We start from the raw sequence: 15,184 nt of genomic DNA, 5'->3' as shown, positions 1-15,184 counted from the left end.
ATACTGAGTTGTAATAGTTTTGATACCGTTAATCTTATATTCTCGATTAAACTCCAACTCCATCATTTTCTTAACAGGAAGAGCCCCAGTAAGACAATTAACTTCATTTATCTTGGTAAGATCCATGATTGATAGCTGTAAAAATTTTTTAATTAATTAAAGTGATTGATCAATTGATTAAATGATCCTTCATTTAATTCATATTTTAATTAATTAATTAGACAGTAAATGAATACTTACAACTAGTAATACTGATAGGTAGAAAATGTATATCACCAAGAACTTGTACTTCACTACTGCCTACCGACAAACTGGTACTTCACTAGAGACGTGTACTTCGTTTTGTGAAGTACGCTCTTGGCGAGCTGCTTATATAGGCAGAAAATACTGCGCAGTTACCCTACTCCTCTACCTAAAAACCGGTTTGATGACGTCATCTACTGCGCAGTAAGAAAATTCTAGAACAGAATGAGTCATCTACTGCGCAGTTACCCCCACTCCTCTACCTAAAAACCGGATTGATGACGTCATCTACTACGCAGTTAGAAATAGAACAAAGAAAACTGCGCAGTTACGTGACCTTGAACAGGTTCAAACCTGTCTGATGACGTCATCGACTACGCAGCAGAAAAAGAACAAAGAAAACTGCATAGTTACATGACCTTGAACAGGCTCAGACCTGTTTAGAGGTAGATAGAAACCTCGACAGATGGCGTATCTTCTCGCATGTACTCCTCATACATACAGTTTGAATATATTAATCTTTTCAGAATATAAACAATGAAATGCACCTGTGATCTAAGCAACTATAGTTGATGCTGAGATCACAGGTGCATTTTTGAACAAAATAGCGGAAATCAGATTTAAAATGACGGAAATCTGACTCAAAATGGCGGAAATCAAATTCAAAATGGCGGGAATCAGACTAAAAATGACGGATTTCAGACTCAATATGGCGGATTTCAGACTCAAAATATCAGCCACCAGATGATGGATAGCAGCCACCAGATGGCGGATTTCAGATAGCAGATGGCGGATAGCAGCCACCAGATGGCGGATTTAAAATGGCGGACAGCAGCTACCAGATGGTGGATTTAAAATGGCGGGAAAATGGTGAATAGATTTAAAAAATGGCGGGAAAATGGTAGATAGTAAGATTCAAAATGGCGGCAGAATTCACCACTAGCGCCACTTACAACCTCCACCATATCCACGTCGGCAAAAGCAGGCCGGTAAAACAGGTCACCCATATCTACGGTCGGTAACTTAACATGGGCATGAACCCACAAATCTGTTTAACCGACTGAGTAGCACCCCCCTGTTTACCTACTTTTAATAATTGTCTCAAAGTAAAGTCTGTAGTACAGCACTAAGCTTTGTTTCAATTTAATCGGTTGTTACTCTGGCGTGTGATTTGTGTGTCACACGTGTACGTACGGCCATCCCCGAACGGTTCAATGAGCTGTGCCGTTTGTCACGAGGTGGGAGGGAGCACGTGTGCCATGCTGTTGCATGCAGGGGTTACGTTTGATTTCACTTTTTATTTACAACTTGCAGTGCAGTTGTGAATAGGGGTGAAATATCAGTCTCTTATAAGTTTGGTATGTTTCAGATTGTTCATAATTAGAAGTTTACTGATATCTAGAAGATATGAACAAAAAAACAATGAATGAGCAGAACGATAAACATATGCTCGATAATAATGAGACTGAAGATACTCCATCTGAGACGTCAGACAAAAATTTAAAAACAGGTAATTTTGTTTTTAAATTTATTTTAGAAGTGGATCCAAATTTTTAGAAGTTATCAATAGATGATACTTTAGAAGTTCTATAGATGTTTAGAAGTCTTATAGATGTTTAGAAGTTCTATAGATGTTTAGAAGTTCTATAGATGTTTAGAAGTTCTATAGATGTTTAGAAGTTCTATAGATGTTTAGAAGTTTTATAGATGTTTAGAAGTTCTGTAGATGTTTAGAAGTTTTATAGATGATTAGAAGTTACGTTTATTTAATTAATCGTAAAATAAAATCCAAACTAAAAATAAAATTATTTTATTTGTAAAGGGCCCGGAGTATCTGAAAGCCCAGCAATGTCGACAACTACTCCTTCAATTACAACGCAGTCAAAAATTACGGAAAGTCAGACGAGTACACCAACGACTCAGTCAATTGCTGCTTTTCAGACGAGTATACCAACAACTCTGTTAAGCACCTTTGAAAATCCACCGATTTTCACAACAACTCAATCGAGTGGCAGCAGTGGTAGTACCCCTACCACTAAACAGACTGTATAACAAGAACTACTACAGTTCCTTTGTAAACAGCGTGAAAACATCGAGCTTCAAAACAAAGGTTTTGAGGCAATGAAAACCTTGATGAGCCTAATTAATAAGACATCTGAAAATTTATTGGCTGCAGAACGGCTTCGAATGCAAGGTACTCGAGGTAATTTACTTAACTCGATCACTTTTCTAGACGAAAGTTCAACTCATACGGAAGCTGGAATAGATGCTCAATCCAGCCCGCAAGATATTAACATAGAAGTAACTAAGGCTCTTAATGCTTCAATTACTGCTTAAAAAGTACATTAGAGTCAAACAAAAAATCTCAAAATTATCAGGTACCAAAGAAGTATACTCTTAATTCAGATAGTGACATCAACATTTGGATGGATAAACTTAAATCTGAATTATCATCAAAAGATCTATTAGATGTTATTGACCCAACGGTCATTGGTCCTGATAATTTGGATGTCCAAACAATTACAAAAAGAAAGCAAGCAGTAAGAGAAATCATTACTGGCCATTTAGATGATAAATACTATAAGAGGGTTCTCACTATAACAGACCCTATTGTGGTAATATCAAGTCTAAAAGAAGCTAAGAGGGTCGAAAAGAATGTCACTCACACTTCTGTTAGAACGAAGCTGTACGGCATGAGACTGAAACCAAAAGAGAGTATTGATGAGTTCTGGAATAAATTCGACAGCACCATCGTTGAATACGAGAGCTGTGATAACGCAGTACCTCTGACAGATGAAGAGAAACGGTCAGCTTTTTACCAAGCTATCAGTAAAGTAATTCCAGAAGCCCGAACTGCTGATTTATTGCATAGGCAATTTAAAGGCAGATCAATGACTCTGGTTGATTTGATGTCTCATTTGCTGCAGCTGGAAGTTGAGAAGAAGTCAGAAACTTCTCAAGAACAAGACGCGTGTGCAAACCAAGCAAAACGGTTTAAATCACACCATGACAACTGTTATAGATGCGATAAGACGGGTCACTACGTCAAACAGTGTCCTTTAGCAGCAACTAGTGAATGGTACTGTTATATTTGTAAAGTGATCACTGATCACAATACAAATTCTTGTCCAAAAAATGATGACAGTCAAAATTCAGGCAGGTCTGACTACAGACGTGGTCGTGGTCGTGGTAGAGGTAGAGGTAGAGGTGCTTTTAGAAGAGGTACGTTCTTCAAAGGAGGTTTTGGTGGCAAATCCAAAGAATACACCAAATCCAAGTCGAAGACGTTCAAAAAGCAAGCAGCCCCACCAAAGGATGGAGATAAAAAGAAACCACAAGCACGACAAGCAGGTATGAATTTTGAAAATATAAATAATGTAGATAATATTACGTTTATTGCGGACTCAGGCGCAACTGAGCATATAATTAACAAGAGTTTGATTTTAAGTAATTTTAAACATTGCACAGGCGAGGTAATTAAAAGTGCAAATAAAAATAAGTCAGCTGACATAGTAATAGATGGAGTCGGTGACCTTTACTTAAAATCAAATCTTAGCAAAATAAAATTAACGAACGTATTATCTGCAGAAAATATCGCAAATAATTTAATTTCTCTTAGACGATTTGTAGATGCTGGATTAAGAATATTTTTAGATGATAAAAAATTAGAAATATTCGATAAAGAAACAGGTGAAATATGTTTAACAGGAAAATATGTTAAACCTAACTGGCTTGTTACCTTCGAGGTAAAATATGCTGAGGAGGTTAATAGGTCAGATTACACAACGTACTCTTGTACTGCTGAAATTATTTCTCCAAATGAATTTTCCAAACAATCTCAGACAGTACCTGTTGATTTAAATTTGCAAAAGATGGAGGGAGATTTAGATGTTTCTTCTCATAAATCAACATCATCTGAGTTTGGGAGGGAGAGTAAGAAGAAAAGTCTTTTGGAGAAAGATAGAAGTACTATAGAAGCAGAAATCACAGATTTTTTATTAGATGAACAAACTTTAAATAGAAGAATTTTAGATATTAATTCAGCTGATGCTCTAGAAGAATTAAATAATATTAAAAGTGCTGAAAATAATATACAACAATTAAAAATAGTAAAAATAGATGAAGGTATGTTATGGCACATAAGACTAGGTCATCCAAGCTTGAATTATCTAAAAGAACTTAAAAAATCTGAGCAGTCGTTGTGTAATGTAAAGTTTAAAGAAAATATTTTAGATTATGAAACCTGTATTCTAGCTAAGATGGAAAAATTACCCTTTAAAGAATCTAGACTAATAGCAGATAGGCCGTTACACACAATTCATGTGGACACTATGGGACAATTTAAAATAAATTCGTTCCCAGGTGCTTACAAATACATTATTGTGTTTTTAGATGATTTTTCTAGATTTGCAAAAATTTATTCTATTAAAAATAAAAATGAAGCTGCTAGTTGTTTAGAAAGCTTCATAAATACAACTAGAAATTTATTAGGTAAAAATGATAAAGTGTGCTATATCAGAACTGATAATGCTAGGGAGTTTACGGGAGGTGATTTTGTAGATGTTATGCATAAAGAAAAAATAGAATCAGATTATGCAACACCGTATACTCCAGAGTTAAATGGTACAGCCGAGAGATTTAATAAAACAATACAACAGAAAATTATAGCGTTATTGTTTGACTCTGGCCTGCCTAAATCGATGTGGATATTGGCAGCTGAAACAGCTGTTAATATGTACAATCGAATACCTCACAAAACCAATGGTTTTGTATCACCATTAAATAAACTCAATGCAAAGATTAGCACACATATGAATAAAATTAGAAGGTTTGGATGTTTAGCTTATGTTAAACTTCCAATATCAGAAAATAAATTTTCTGAAAGAACAATAAGATCCATACTGGTAGGTTACTCACGTACTGGTTATGTATTGTGGGAGCCGACCTCTGGAAAATTCTTAAATTCAAGACATATCAGATTTAATGAAAAACTAGTTTATAAGGATATTTACAAAACAAAAGATTTAGAAGTTGAAGATTCTCCAACAATTGAAAAACAAAAAGATGTAGAAGTAAATGATAATTCAATTGATGGGAAAATAGATTCTGAATCTTCTGATGTAAATACTCCTGTAACAATAAACTCTAAAGATAAACTAGTTAATTCAGACAAATCTAAAAAGCGTAAATTAGATGATAATGTATCAATTGATACCAAATTTAAGAAGTTGAGAGCTTCAAAAAGAAAACCAAAACCCAAGATAGATGATAACTTCGTTTATGCCAAAACAATAAAAAGGTTCACGATTGTAGATGAAGAAGATTTTATACATGCTATGCTTTCTTCTATCAACAAGGATCCCAGTAATTACAAAGAGTGTTTACTGCGGGAAGACTGTGTTGATTGGATAAAAGCAGTTAAAGAAGGATTAGAATCAATAGATGATAACAAAGTCTACAATCTAGTTAAAAGACCTGTAGATGCTAATGTAGTAAACTCTAAATGGGTTTTTAAAACCAAAATTGGCAAAACTGGAGAAACCATCTATAACGCTAGAGTGGTTGTAAGAGGTTTTCTAGATGTAAACGAGTATGAGCTGAAAGAAACTTATGCTCCAGTCTCAAGACTTCCAGTAATCAGATTAGCACTAGCAATCATAAATAAACTTGATTTAGACGCAAGACAAATGGATGTAAAAACTGCCTTTCTGTATGGGACTCTGGAAAAAGCAATTTTTATGGAGATTCCAGAAGGCTATGATTGCAGTGATGAAATCAGAGAAAAGATGGTCTGGAAGCTTGAAAAATCTCTTTATGGATTGAGGATCAGTCCTAAGAGATGGAACAAAAAGTTCACTGAAGAAGCACTGAAACTAGGTTTGGAGAATGATCTAAACGAGCCATGCTTATTTACTTGGAGAAAAGATGGAAAAATTGCCATCGTAATCCTATACGTAGATGATATGATTGCAGCTAGCAATGTACCCGAAAAATTAGATGAAATTATAAATCATTTCAGTAACGTTTTCGAAATGAAAATTTTGGGAGAACCGGAGAATTTTCTTGGGATGAAAATTCACCGTGATAGAAGTAAATGTGAAATGTCTATTACACAGCCTGAGTACACTGAAAAGATCCTAGAACTTTTCGATCTGAAAGAATGTGATGCTCAAGACACACCCATGATAACAAGACAAGTCAAAAATAGAAACAATAAAAACATAGGAAAATTAGATGATTCCAATGTTCCAGCTAATGCACCTTATAGAGAGGCTATAGGGAGTCTGTTGTATCTTGCTGGTGCAACCAGACCAGATATAGCATATGCTGTAAATTTATTGTCTAGAAGACAAAATAATCCAACCAAAGGAGGTTGGACTGAAGTCAAAAGAATTTTCAGATATCTTAGAGGAACAACTGATTTGGGTTTGTACTATAGAGGTAAAACCGAAATTATGGAAGCTATGACTGACACTAGCTTCAGAGATCGTGAAAATTCGACTTCGACAAGTGGTTACATCATCCAAGTGTACGGTGATACAGTAGCTTGGAGAAGCCACAAACATTCCTCTCCTGCTACATCAACTTGTCAAGCAGAATATTTTGCCATGAGTGAATCTTGTAAGGAATTAATTTCCTTGGATAAAGCGATTAGAGATATAATAGGTAAAACTATGTATCCAGTCACTATTAGATGTGATAATAAATCAGCCTGTGACTGTACTCAAATGGAGGAAAGTCACAAATTGAAAGATTTTGATGATGACGTTGAGCTTATCAAATCCAATCTGGCTGAAAGAGAAAGAACAGGCAAGAAACTCAAATGGCTGAAACTCATGGTGATTTTGTTAAATCATGTGTCTTGGCAGGCAAAATAGGTAAAGGTCAAATGGATATCCACTAAAGAAAATATTGCGGATATTATGACTAAACCTTTACCCTCTACATCACATATCAAACTCAGAAATAAAATGATGAATATTTAGATGATAAAATTTTAGATGATATAGATGTTAAATATAGATGTCGAATTTAGATGTTAAATATAGATGTTGATTTTAGATGTTAAATATAGATGTTATATAGAAGATTTAAACTAATAAGTTTAATCATATAATTAATTAATATTTACAGAAGTTAATATTCAATCTTAGCAGAGTGCGCAGCGGAGAAAAACAAAGAAGTTCAAGGACCTTGTTCCTAATTGGAACTTTAGATAAAGACTTTACCTTTTTTTATTAATATTTAATATTAGATGTGTTCATGATCGTTAATCGATTTTAGATGTAATTTTTGAAATTATATGTTATTCATTATATTTAAAATATGTATGTGCAAAGGGAGGGAGTGTCAGAAATAGTTTACTTTGCTCATACATGAGGCACCATCTATTAGACGTTTAAAGTAATTACTAAGCCTCTAGAGTAGTCTCTTACATTGTGACATACTCACTCTTGACTATAGCTCTGTACCGATCACACGTACATCTAGAAGTTCTGTGTACAAGATATAATAAAGCTGCAACTACATATAGACGTATATATAATCAAAGTGTTATATTGTTACTAGAATAGATATCCTTCCTATTTTCCACAAATTATCATAATAGTCCTTCAGTTTGAAACGGCAATTTTTTACGTTGCCAGCTATTTTGTTGAACTTCATTAGCTAACGTATTTTCTACACTATTTTTCGATTTCATTGTTTCGACGACTTCATCCAAAATCTCTGAGTCGGAAGTAAGACGCTGACAGTACATATTATGTAAAAATGAGGCAATTTTAAAAAAACTTCCAATTCTTGGAAGCATTTTGTTGTCAATCTACAGACTCGATAGAAGTCTGGCGCCAATTACCGTTCAAACGCCAGCTCACCGAGTACTATACCGTAAGCAGAGCCTGATTTTAGGGTTAGAAAATTTTATATATTTATTATAATAATTATATTAAAAGTTACGTTTTTTAATAATAGACTACATCTTGATAAACTGTTAATCATTTACTTTTTAATGAATTCTATTCTTAATTAATAAATTTAAGCAGCACAAACTATAGCAACATATATTTTTAGTTTTAGAACTTTTTTCGGTGCAAAATCTGACATTCATAGACTATAAAAAATGCTTATGTGCAGTAATTTGATAGGTAGACCGAAAACTCCAGTCTAAAATTGAGTTTTAACAGTTTCTATTTCTACACACTAGAGTGCGACGCGAGAACTGGATAAGTAAACTTTAGGCGCCAAGTTTTAGAATGCCAGACGTAACTATGGGATTATCTGTTTCGGTCATTAAGGGCCAGATTTTTCTATACAGGATTAAAATTATTATATTTCATAAAAAATATATTTATAATAATAATTTAAGGATGTGTCCACGTTCATAAGACTCATTTGAATACCATTGGCACTTTACAAAAAGATGTGAAATCCGAACAAAAACAGTTTCACTGTAAAAACCGCGCGAAGATCACGTTCATAAGACTTCGAAAAAAAATAATCGTTTTTAATAATTGATTTCGTTTTCCCTTAAGTGCTAGCATTAATACTTTATAATTTTTACTTTCTGAGTATTCTTTAACATCACGGAATCCACGATCAACCACAAATGCATCGCCAGGTTCTAATAATTGACATTAGGGTGGCGCAAAAAAACCGACTATTTTTTTTTGAGTCTCGAGTGAAAAAATGTTAGTTTTTAATGTTTTAAGAGCCCTCACCAAAGGACAGCTCAAAAAAATATTTCAAGAGGTCACTACAAATTTTTTAAAATTTCAAAAATCGTCAAAAATCGAATTTTTTTTTTTTAATTTTTTTCTCTCGTTACGGTATAAATTTACAGACCAAAAAAAAATAAGTTTCTCAAAGTTTCAGTTCAAAATTTAAATTTCGAAAGGTCGCTCATAACTTTTTTTTTTCTTTAGTTAGTCATATCGCCGACTTTGTTGGGAGTGGTACGTTGGGGTCTTTTTGGTTTGAAAAAATCTTAACCTACGTGGCAAGGTCAAATCTCAACCAAGCTGGTTACTAAGATCAGCTTGGGATTCGAACCCACACCTGGCAGTTGATTAAATAAAATTATTAAATTAAAAAAAAATTATATTTTCTATGTTGTGCTTGATTTTTAGTTCATCTCGTGATGTATTTTTATCGATTATTGTACTAAATAAAAAAAAAACAAAATGCATGGAATTTTAATTTGAATAGTAAAAGGTCGCTCGAAAAAATCTAAACTAATGCACTAATAAATTGAAAAAAATTATGAGCGACCTTTCAAAATTCAAATTTTAAACTGAAATTTTCAGAAACATTTTTTTTTAGTCTATGGAATTATACCGTAACGAGAAAAAAAATAAAAAAAAAAAAAATTCGATTTTTGACGATTTTTGAAATTTAAAAAAATTTAGAGCGACATCTTAAAAATTTTTTTTTAAGCTGCCCTTTGGAGAGAGCTCTTAAAACATCAAAAACCAACATTTTTTCACACGAGACTCAAAATAAAAATAGTCGGTTTTTTTTGCGCCACCCTAATTGACATATACCATCAGGATTATCTATAATGTCCCGCATTATAGTAGCATCATTTTGGTTAGCATAATACGGTCCCAGCATATCAACTATGTATCCATCAGTTGTGCAAATTGTAAATGGCTTACACAGTGGTACTTTCTTTTGACCAGAATACGACTTTCTCTGAATCTCATTATTAGAACTTTTATCATGACGAGCATAGGTCCCATCACAAATCAAATGAGTTTGTCATTTAAATCGTCATGAAGTTTTTTAGCAACTGCAGATGTATGATTTTGAATAAGATAGTTTCTGGATACTGCATTTAAGCCTAAGCGCGAAGGTAAAACGTCTTTTTCAAAAGATTGGATGACTTGCTCACAAAACTTTGACACTAACTGCTCTTCATCAATCTCCAAAATTGTGGATATTAACTTATTTGACTTACCTGAGCGAAGCTTGACAATATAAATCATGATTAAATCCATAAATGATTGAATATTACAAGAATTTTTTCTACAGATCTTCGAAAGAATTATTTAATATTCATTGCGATTGAAGGATATAACGTTTAACGTAGGCAAAAAAAATTTATCATTGTTATCAATAGAGAAATGAATATTTTAAATAAGATAAAAAAACATATATGAGCGAGAAAAATCAAGATTTAAAAATAAAATACATAAATAAAGTGAATATTAGCATAAAAAATGGTTTTTATTTTTTTTTTTTTTTTCAATATTGCGTGCCTTTTTCTAAAATCTGAGAAGCTCATAAGTCCATAGAAAAATAAATGAGGAATTAAAAAAAAATGGTTTCATAACTGTACCAGAATCGTATCATAGTTAAAAATCGAAATTAAAACAAAAGTGCCATTTTTTCGAGGTTTTTATCAACCTATATAGCTCTTAATTTTTTTCCTAGAAGCTATTATCAGTCCCCAAAACATATCCAAAATTCAAATCAATCGATTGGTGCGTTCCTGAGAATATTCATTTTGTCTGATTTTTACACATTTGGCTTTTTCTCCAATACCGAATGGATTAGAGATCTGAAACTTTCAGAATTTCAATATCTTATTAGTACCTGAAAATCCTCCCAGTGTCATGCCGATATTTTTCAAGGGCAAATTCACTATGCTTATACCCCTTGGGCCTTTCATGAAACAAAACACATGCAAAATAAAAGTTTAATTTTTTCTTTTTAATGTGAAACTTCTTTACGGAGGCTAAATCTGAACGTTTTGAGATCTAATAAAGGTATTGCGTGAGAGGGGAAACGTTAAGTGAAAGTACAGAATAGAGGAGAAGGAAAAATGCTCGCGTAGCAAGTCTAACATATCTTAAAGAGTAGGGAGGTTTGAGAATAGCCGAATAGAATAGAAAAATATAGAAGAGTATACTATACGAGCATTAACACATGTGTGTGCGGAACACGGTCCCTATAGTATATTTTTAACATAGGGTATAGTATGTAGATTAGGGTGCTTCATTTTCAGGCGATATTTTTTTTCTCTGTGCTACCTAAAAATTTGATACTTTATAAAAAATAAAAAATTATGCCGCCGGGTAAAAGGTTTTAAGTGCAATAGCGGCTTAGCTCATTAGGAAATTCAATTTCCTATTTAAATAACATAGAAAAAATTTTTTTTCGGTTTTAACTTGATTTTTCGACGTGAAAAAAATTTTTTCGGAAAAAACGCGTGTATAACTTTTGTAGAGCATAAAATTTGCTAAAAAAAGTTCCTCTGCGTAAATCCCCCCCCCCCCCCCGACCAACAGCTTTTGAGTTAAGCATCGATATTGTTTTGACTTGTAGAGATTCTAAATTCCCTCGAATTAGTCTGTACCTTTTATCCATGGGATTTTTCTACCTAATATTAATTGTAACTTTCAATGCGCAATTATTATAACATTTCCGTGGCTTTCTTACAAAAATGAATAATAATTGTCACGAAGAAAAAAGTTTGAAATAAGCATTGAGTTTCAGTTAAAGTAATTGCGAGTCTCATAAGTGAAGTCTAAATCTGCCTAGCTTAAAGTGCGACGAATTTTCCGCTAACTAAAATTTTCTCCGTGACGTTAATTTTTTATAGAAAATTAATTGCACATGTTTTTTATGAATTCTATTGAAATAAATAGCCAAATTTGTTTCCCACATCTCAAGTGCTTGGAAAATGCATACATTTTAATCTGTTACGTTCCCGCGATTCCCGCAATAGAAGAATTTATCGGTTATGTGATCTGCAAAAGTAAAATGAATGTAAAATTCTTAGTCCATTGACTAAATAACTATATGTAATGTTAAATTTTGAAGACATTACAATTACTTTTTCTCCACTGCTAAAGAGACGGTTCTTTTAATGAAATTTTTACTGAATTTATTGAAGTTTGATAGATATGTCATAAGTTTCATGTCTCAAGAAGTTCTAGTTTATAAACGAAAACATTTTTTTACAACTATTAACCACTCTAACATAACCTTCATATGAAGTCAATTATCGTGAAATTCGTTTTTAGCTGACATCCAATTATTAAAAAAGAAGAATATTTAAAACGGTTGATCTTGGAGGCCATCTCTGTAATTTCCTAATTCTCTTGAGATTTTTTCAAATTTCATATCTGTAGGAACTGTATTTGAAGAATATGAATCTTTTAATAATTAACAACCCCGCACTACTATGTGGGGGAGGAATTTCGTAAGATCCTATTCGAGATTATTTCTACATTATAAATAAAAGATTCCGACCAAATTTCAAGTCTGTAGAGGTTACAGTTTGGAAATGAAAATTTAACATTTTAATACCCATCCCCGCAATCCTTATTGGCGGGGGTTATTGCAAAATCCGCTCTTAAGTCATTTCTGCATCACATATAGAAGACTCTAGCTAAATTTGGAGTCTGTAGAAGCTATAGCTTAAAAATTACAAATTTTCATTGTTAATACTCACACCCGTAATCCCCTGTGGGTTAAGCTATCGCAAAATTCGTTCACAGACTATTTCTACATCTCTTACAGAAGATTCCTACTAAATTTGGAGTTTATAGGACCTATAGTTTAAAAACGGAAATTTTCGATTTTTAACACCCCCGCAATCCCTTTTGAAGGAAGAATTTCTTTAAATACGTTCTTAGCATACCTCTACATAGCAAAAGTAATATTTCTATACAAAGTTTCAAGTTTCTAAGTCCTATGGTTCCCGAGATTTCGTGATGAGTAATATTCTTAGTTCATTAAAGTAAAACAGCAATAAAAAAATGGAGGAACGTTGGAATTCGAAAAATAAATAGTCATAAACCATCTAGGAAAAATTTCGCTTCGAAGGGTCGTAGTTTCATGTCGATATGATCAGAGGTTTAAGCGTGATTGAGCCTCAAACAAAGACCATTTTCATTATACAGTTGACGCTCTCTGTATTGGACCTCTCTGTATTTGACCGCTCTATGTATTTGACCACATTTTTCCTCTATATTTGACGATTTTACACAGCTCTTCTTATAGACATCTTATTGACAAGGACGAGTCAAGTACAGAGAATGGTCCTGTACGGGCAAGTCAAATACAGAGAGCGTTGACTGTATATATATCTTTCTAATATATAAAATTCTCGTGTCACAGTTTTCGTTGCTATACTCCTCCGAAACGGCTTAAACGATTTTGATGAAATTTTTTGTGCTTATCCGGTATCTATGAGAATCGACCAACATCTATTTTTCATCCCCCTAAATGTTAGGAGTAGTCCACCCCTAAATTTATTTTTTTATTTTTTAGACAAAATTTTTAATTTCTATTTTTTATGATACAACATACAAAAATACATACAATCCTCAATTTTCACCCTTCTACGATCAACCCTTATTTTTTAATAGCCATTTTAGTAATTTAATCATTTTTCCTCTCTGGTCGAAAACTGATCAATCGTCATTTAATTAGTTATCCCCGCCAGATGTCTACAGGTGTCACTTCTGACCCAGTAAACAGCACGGAGTAGGGATGAGAACGAAGCCGGTCTCCTTTCTTTCTCACTCCCTACACAGTTGTCGGCCATCATTATTGTTTATGCATCAAGTGTAGTAGTAACGTTGACAATTATTATTTTGCTATCTCAATGTAACTCTCATATTAACTTTTAATCATTCCTATTTTATCAATAATAATTAAATTATCAATTTTGAGTGTATTTTGCACGATTAGTTAATCAAGTGCTTTTATAACCTCAAAAGTACTCAACACGTGACACGAGCTTCCAATAACAACGGATTTTGTGTTGTAAGTATACTTTTTTTTATTTATATCGAAAATGTTGTTGATCTTATTAAAATGTAATTTTAATTTAATTTTATCAAAAAAATGTAATTAAACAATTGAGATTTTCATAGTTTCCAAAAAATCAATCATTATGAATCTTTATTTTGAAATGTCAATGGAAATATTGGTTGTATGAAAAAATTATAAGAGACAATGTTTTCATAAAATTTAATTTTTTACTTTTGTTTGAAAAATTTTTCCATAAAACTTATATTTTTGTTATCATTTCATAAATTAAAACTAATCATTTCAAAACTGCGGCAAAAATCCTGGCCCTAATTATACTTTTAACATTTTTCATCATTAAATAATTTCATTAATTCTATTTATGTATGTTTTGTACAGTGAGCAATGCCAAGAAAACGCAACGGGGCTGATTTGAGCCGCAGCACAAGTAAAGCTCGAAACTTGCGAAATAGCAGATCCGAAAGAACAGAAGAACAAATCCAGCAACAAAATACTAATGCACGTGTCAGAATGGCGCAATTGCATCAAGAAGAGCCAGAAGATACACGAGCTGAACGAAATGAAGTCAGAAGATTAGAACAACGACAATCACGCCGTTTCACAGTCAATAGACGAAGAACAAATCACCAACAACGACAACAGGTACATCGAGCATTTATATCTGATTCATTCCTGCGTCTAGCATTCCAGTATGAGCCCGATATTGAATATTATGCTCATTCAAAAGTGGTAATTGGTGCTTTGGACAAGGAATGTCCGCATTGTCATGCTCTGAAATTCAAAAATGAGCTAGCTGGGATGTGTTGCGCGTCAGGAAAAGTGAAACTACCTGAAATTGAAACACCACCTGAACCATTGAACGGCTTACTTATCGGCAAGGATCCAGATTCTAACGTGTTCCTGAAGTCAATTCGAAGATTCAATTCATGCTTTCAAATGACATCGTTCGGAGCAACAGAAATAGTTCGAAATACTAATGCAAATGGTCAACAATTCAATTCTACATTTAAAATCAGAGGCCAAGTTTATCATAAAATGGGCTCACTGCTGCCAATGCCAAACGAACCACATAAATTCTTATAAATCTACTTTATGGGCGGCGAGGATTCCGGAAGCGCACTTGCCAATCGCGTGAATGCACGTTGTGATTCTAATAACC

General features: G+C 33.2%; 2 protein-coding genes across 5 annotated transcripts in view; one reads left to right on the top strand and one right to left on the bottom strand.

The window, feature by feature from the left end:
* Positions 1-15,184, bottom strand: part of LOC123266732 — a 751,444-nt gene that overhangs the window by 530,410 nt on the left and 205,850 nt on the right. The gene's annotated exons all lie outside the window — the stretch shown is intronic.
* Positions 3,279-7,651, top strand: LOC123266743. Its single transcript, XM_044731141.1, has 2 exons — positions 3,279-3,594; positions 7,378-7,651. Exons 1-2 carry the CDS (start codon positions 3,379-3,381, stop codon positions 7,483-7,485), a joined length of 324 nt encoding a protein of 107 aa, XP_044587076.1. The 5' UTR covers positions 3,279-3,378; the 3' UTR covers positions 7,486-7,651.

Source organism: Cotesia glomerata, linkage group LG6 (assembly GCF_020080835.1).
Source record: "Cotesia glomerata isolate CgM1 linkage group LG6, MPM_Cglom_v2.3, whole genome shotgun sequence".
Lineage (NCBI taxonomy): Eukaryota > Metazoa > Arthropoda > Insecta > Hymenoptera > Braconidae > Cotesia > Cotesia glomerata.
Note: the sequence above shows the minus strand (reverse complement) of the source record. Positions and strands in the feature narration are given on the sequence as shown.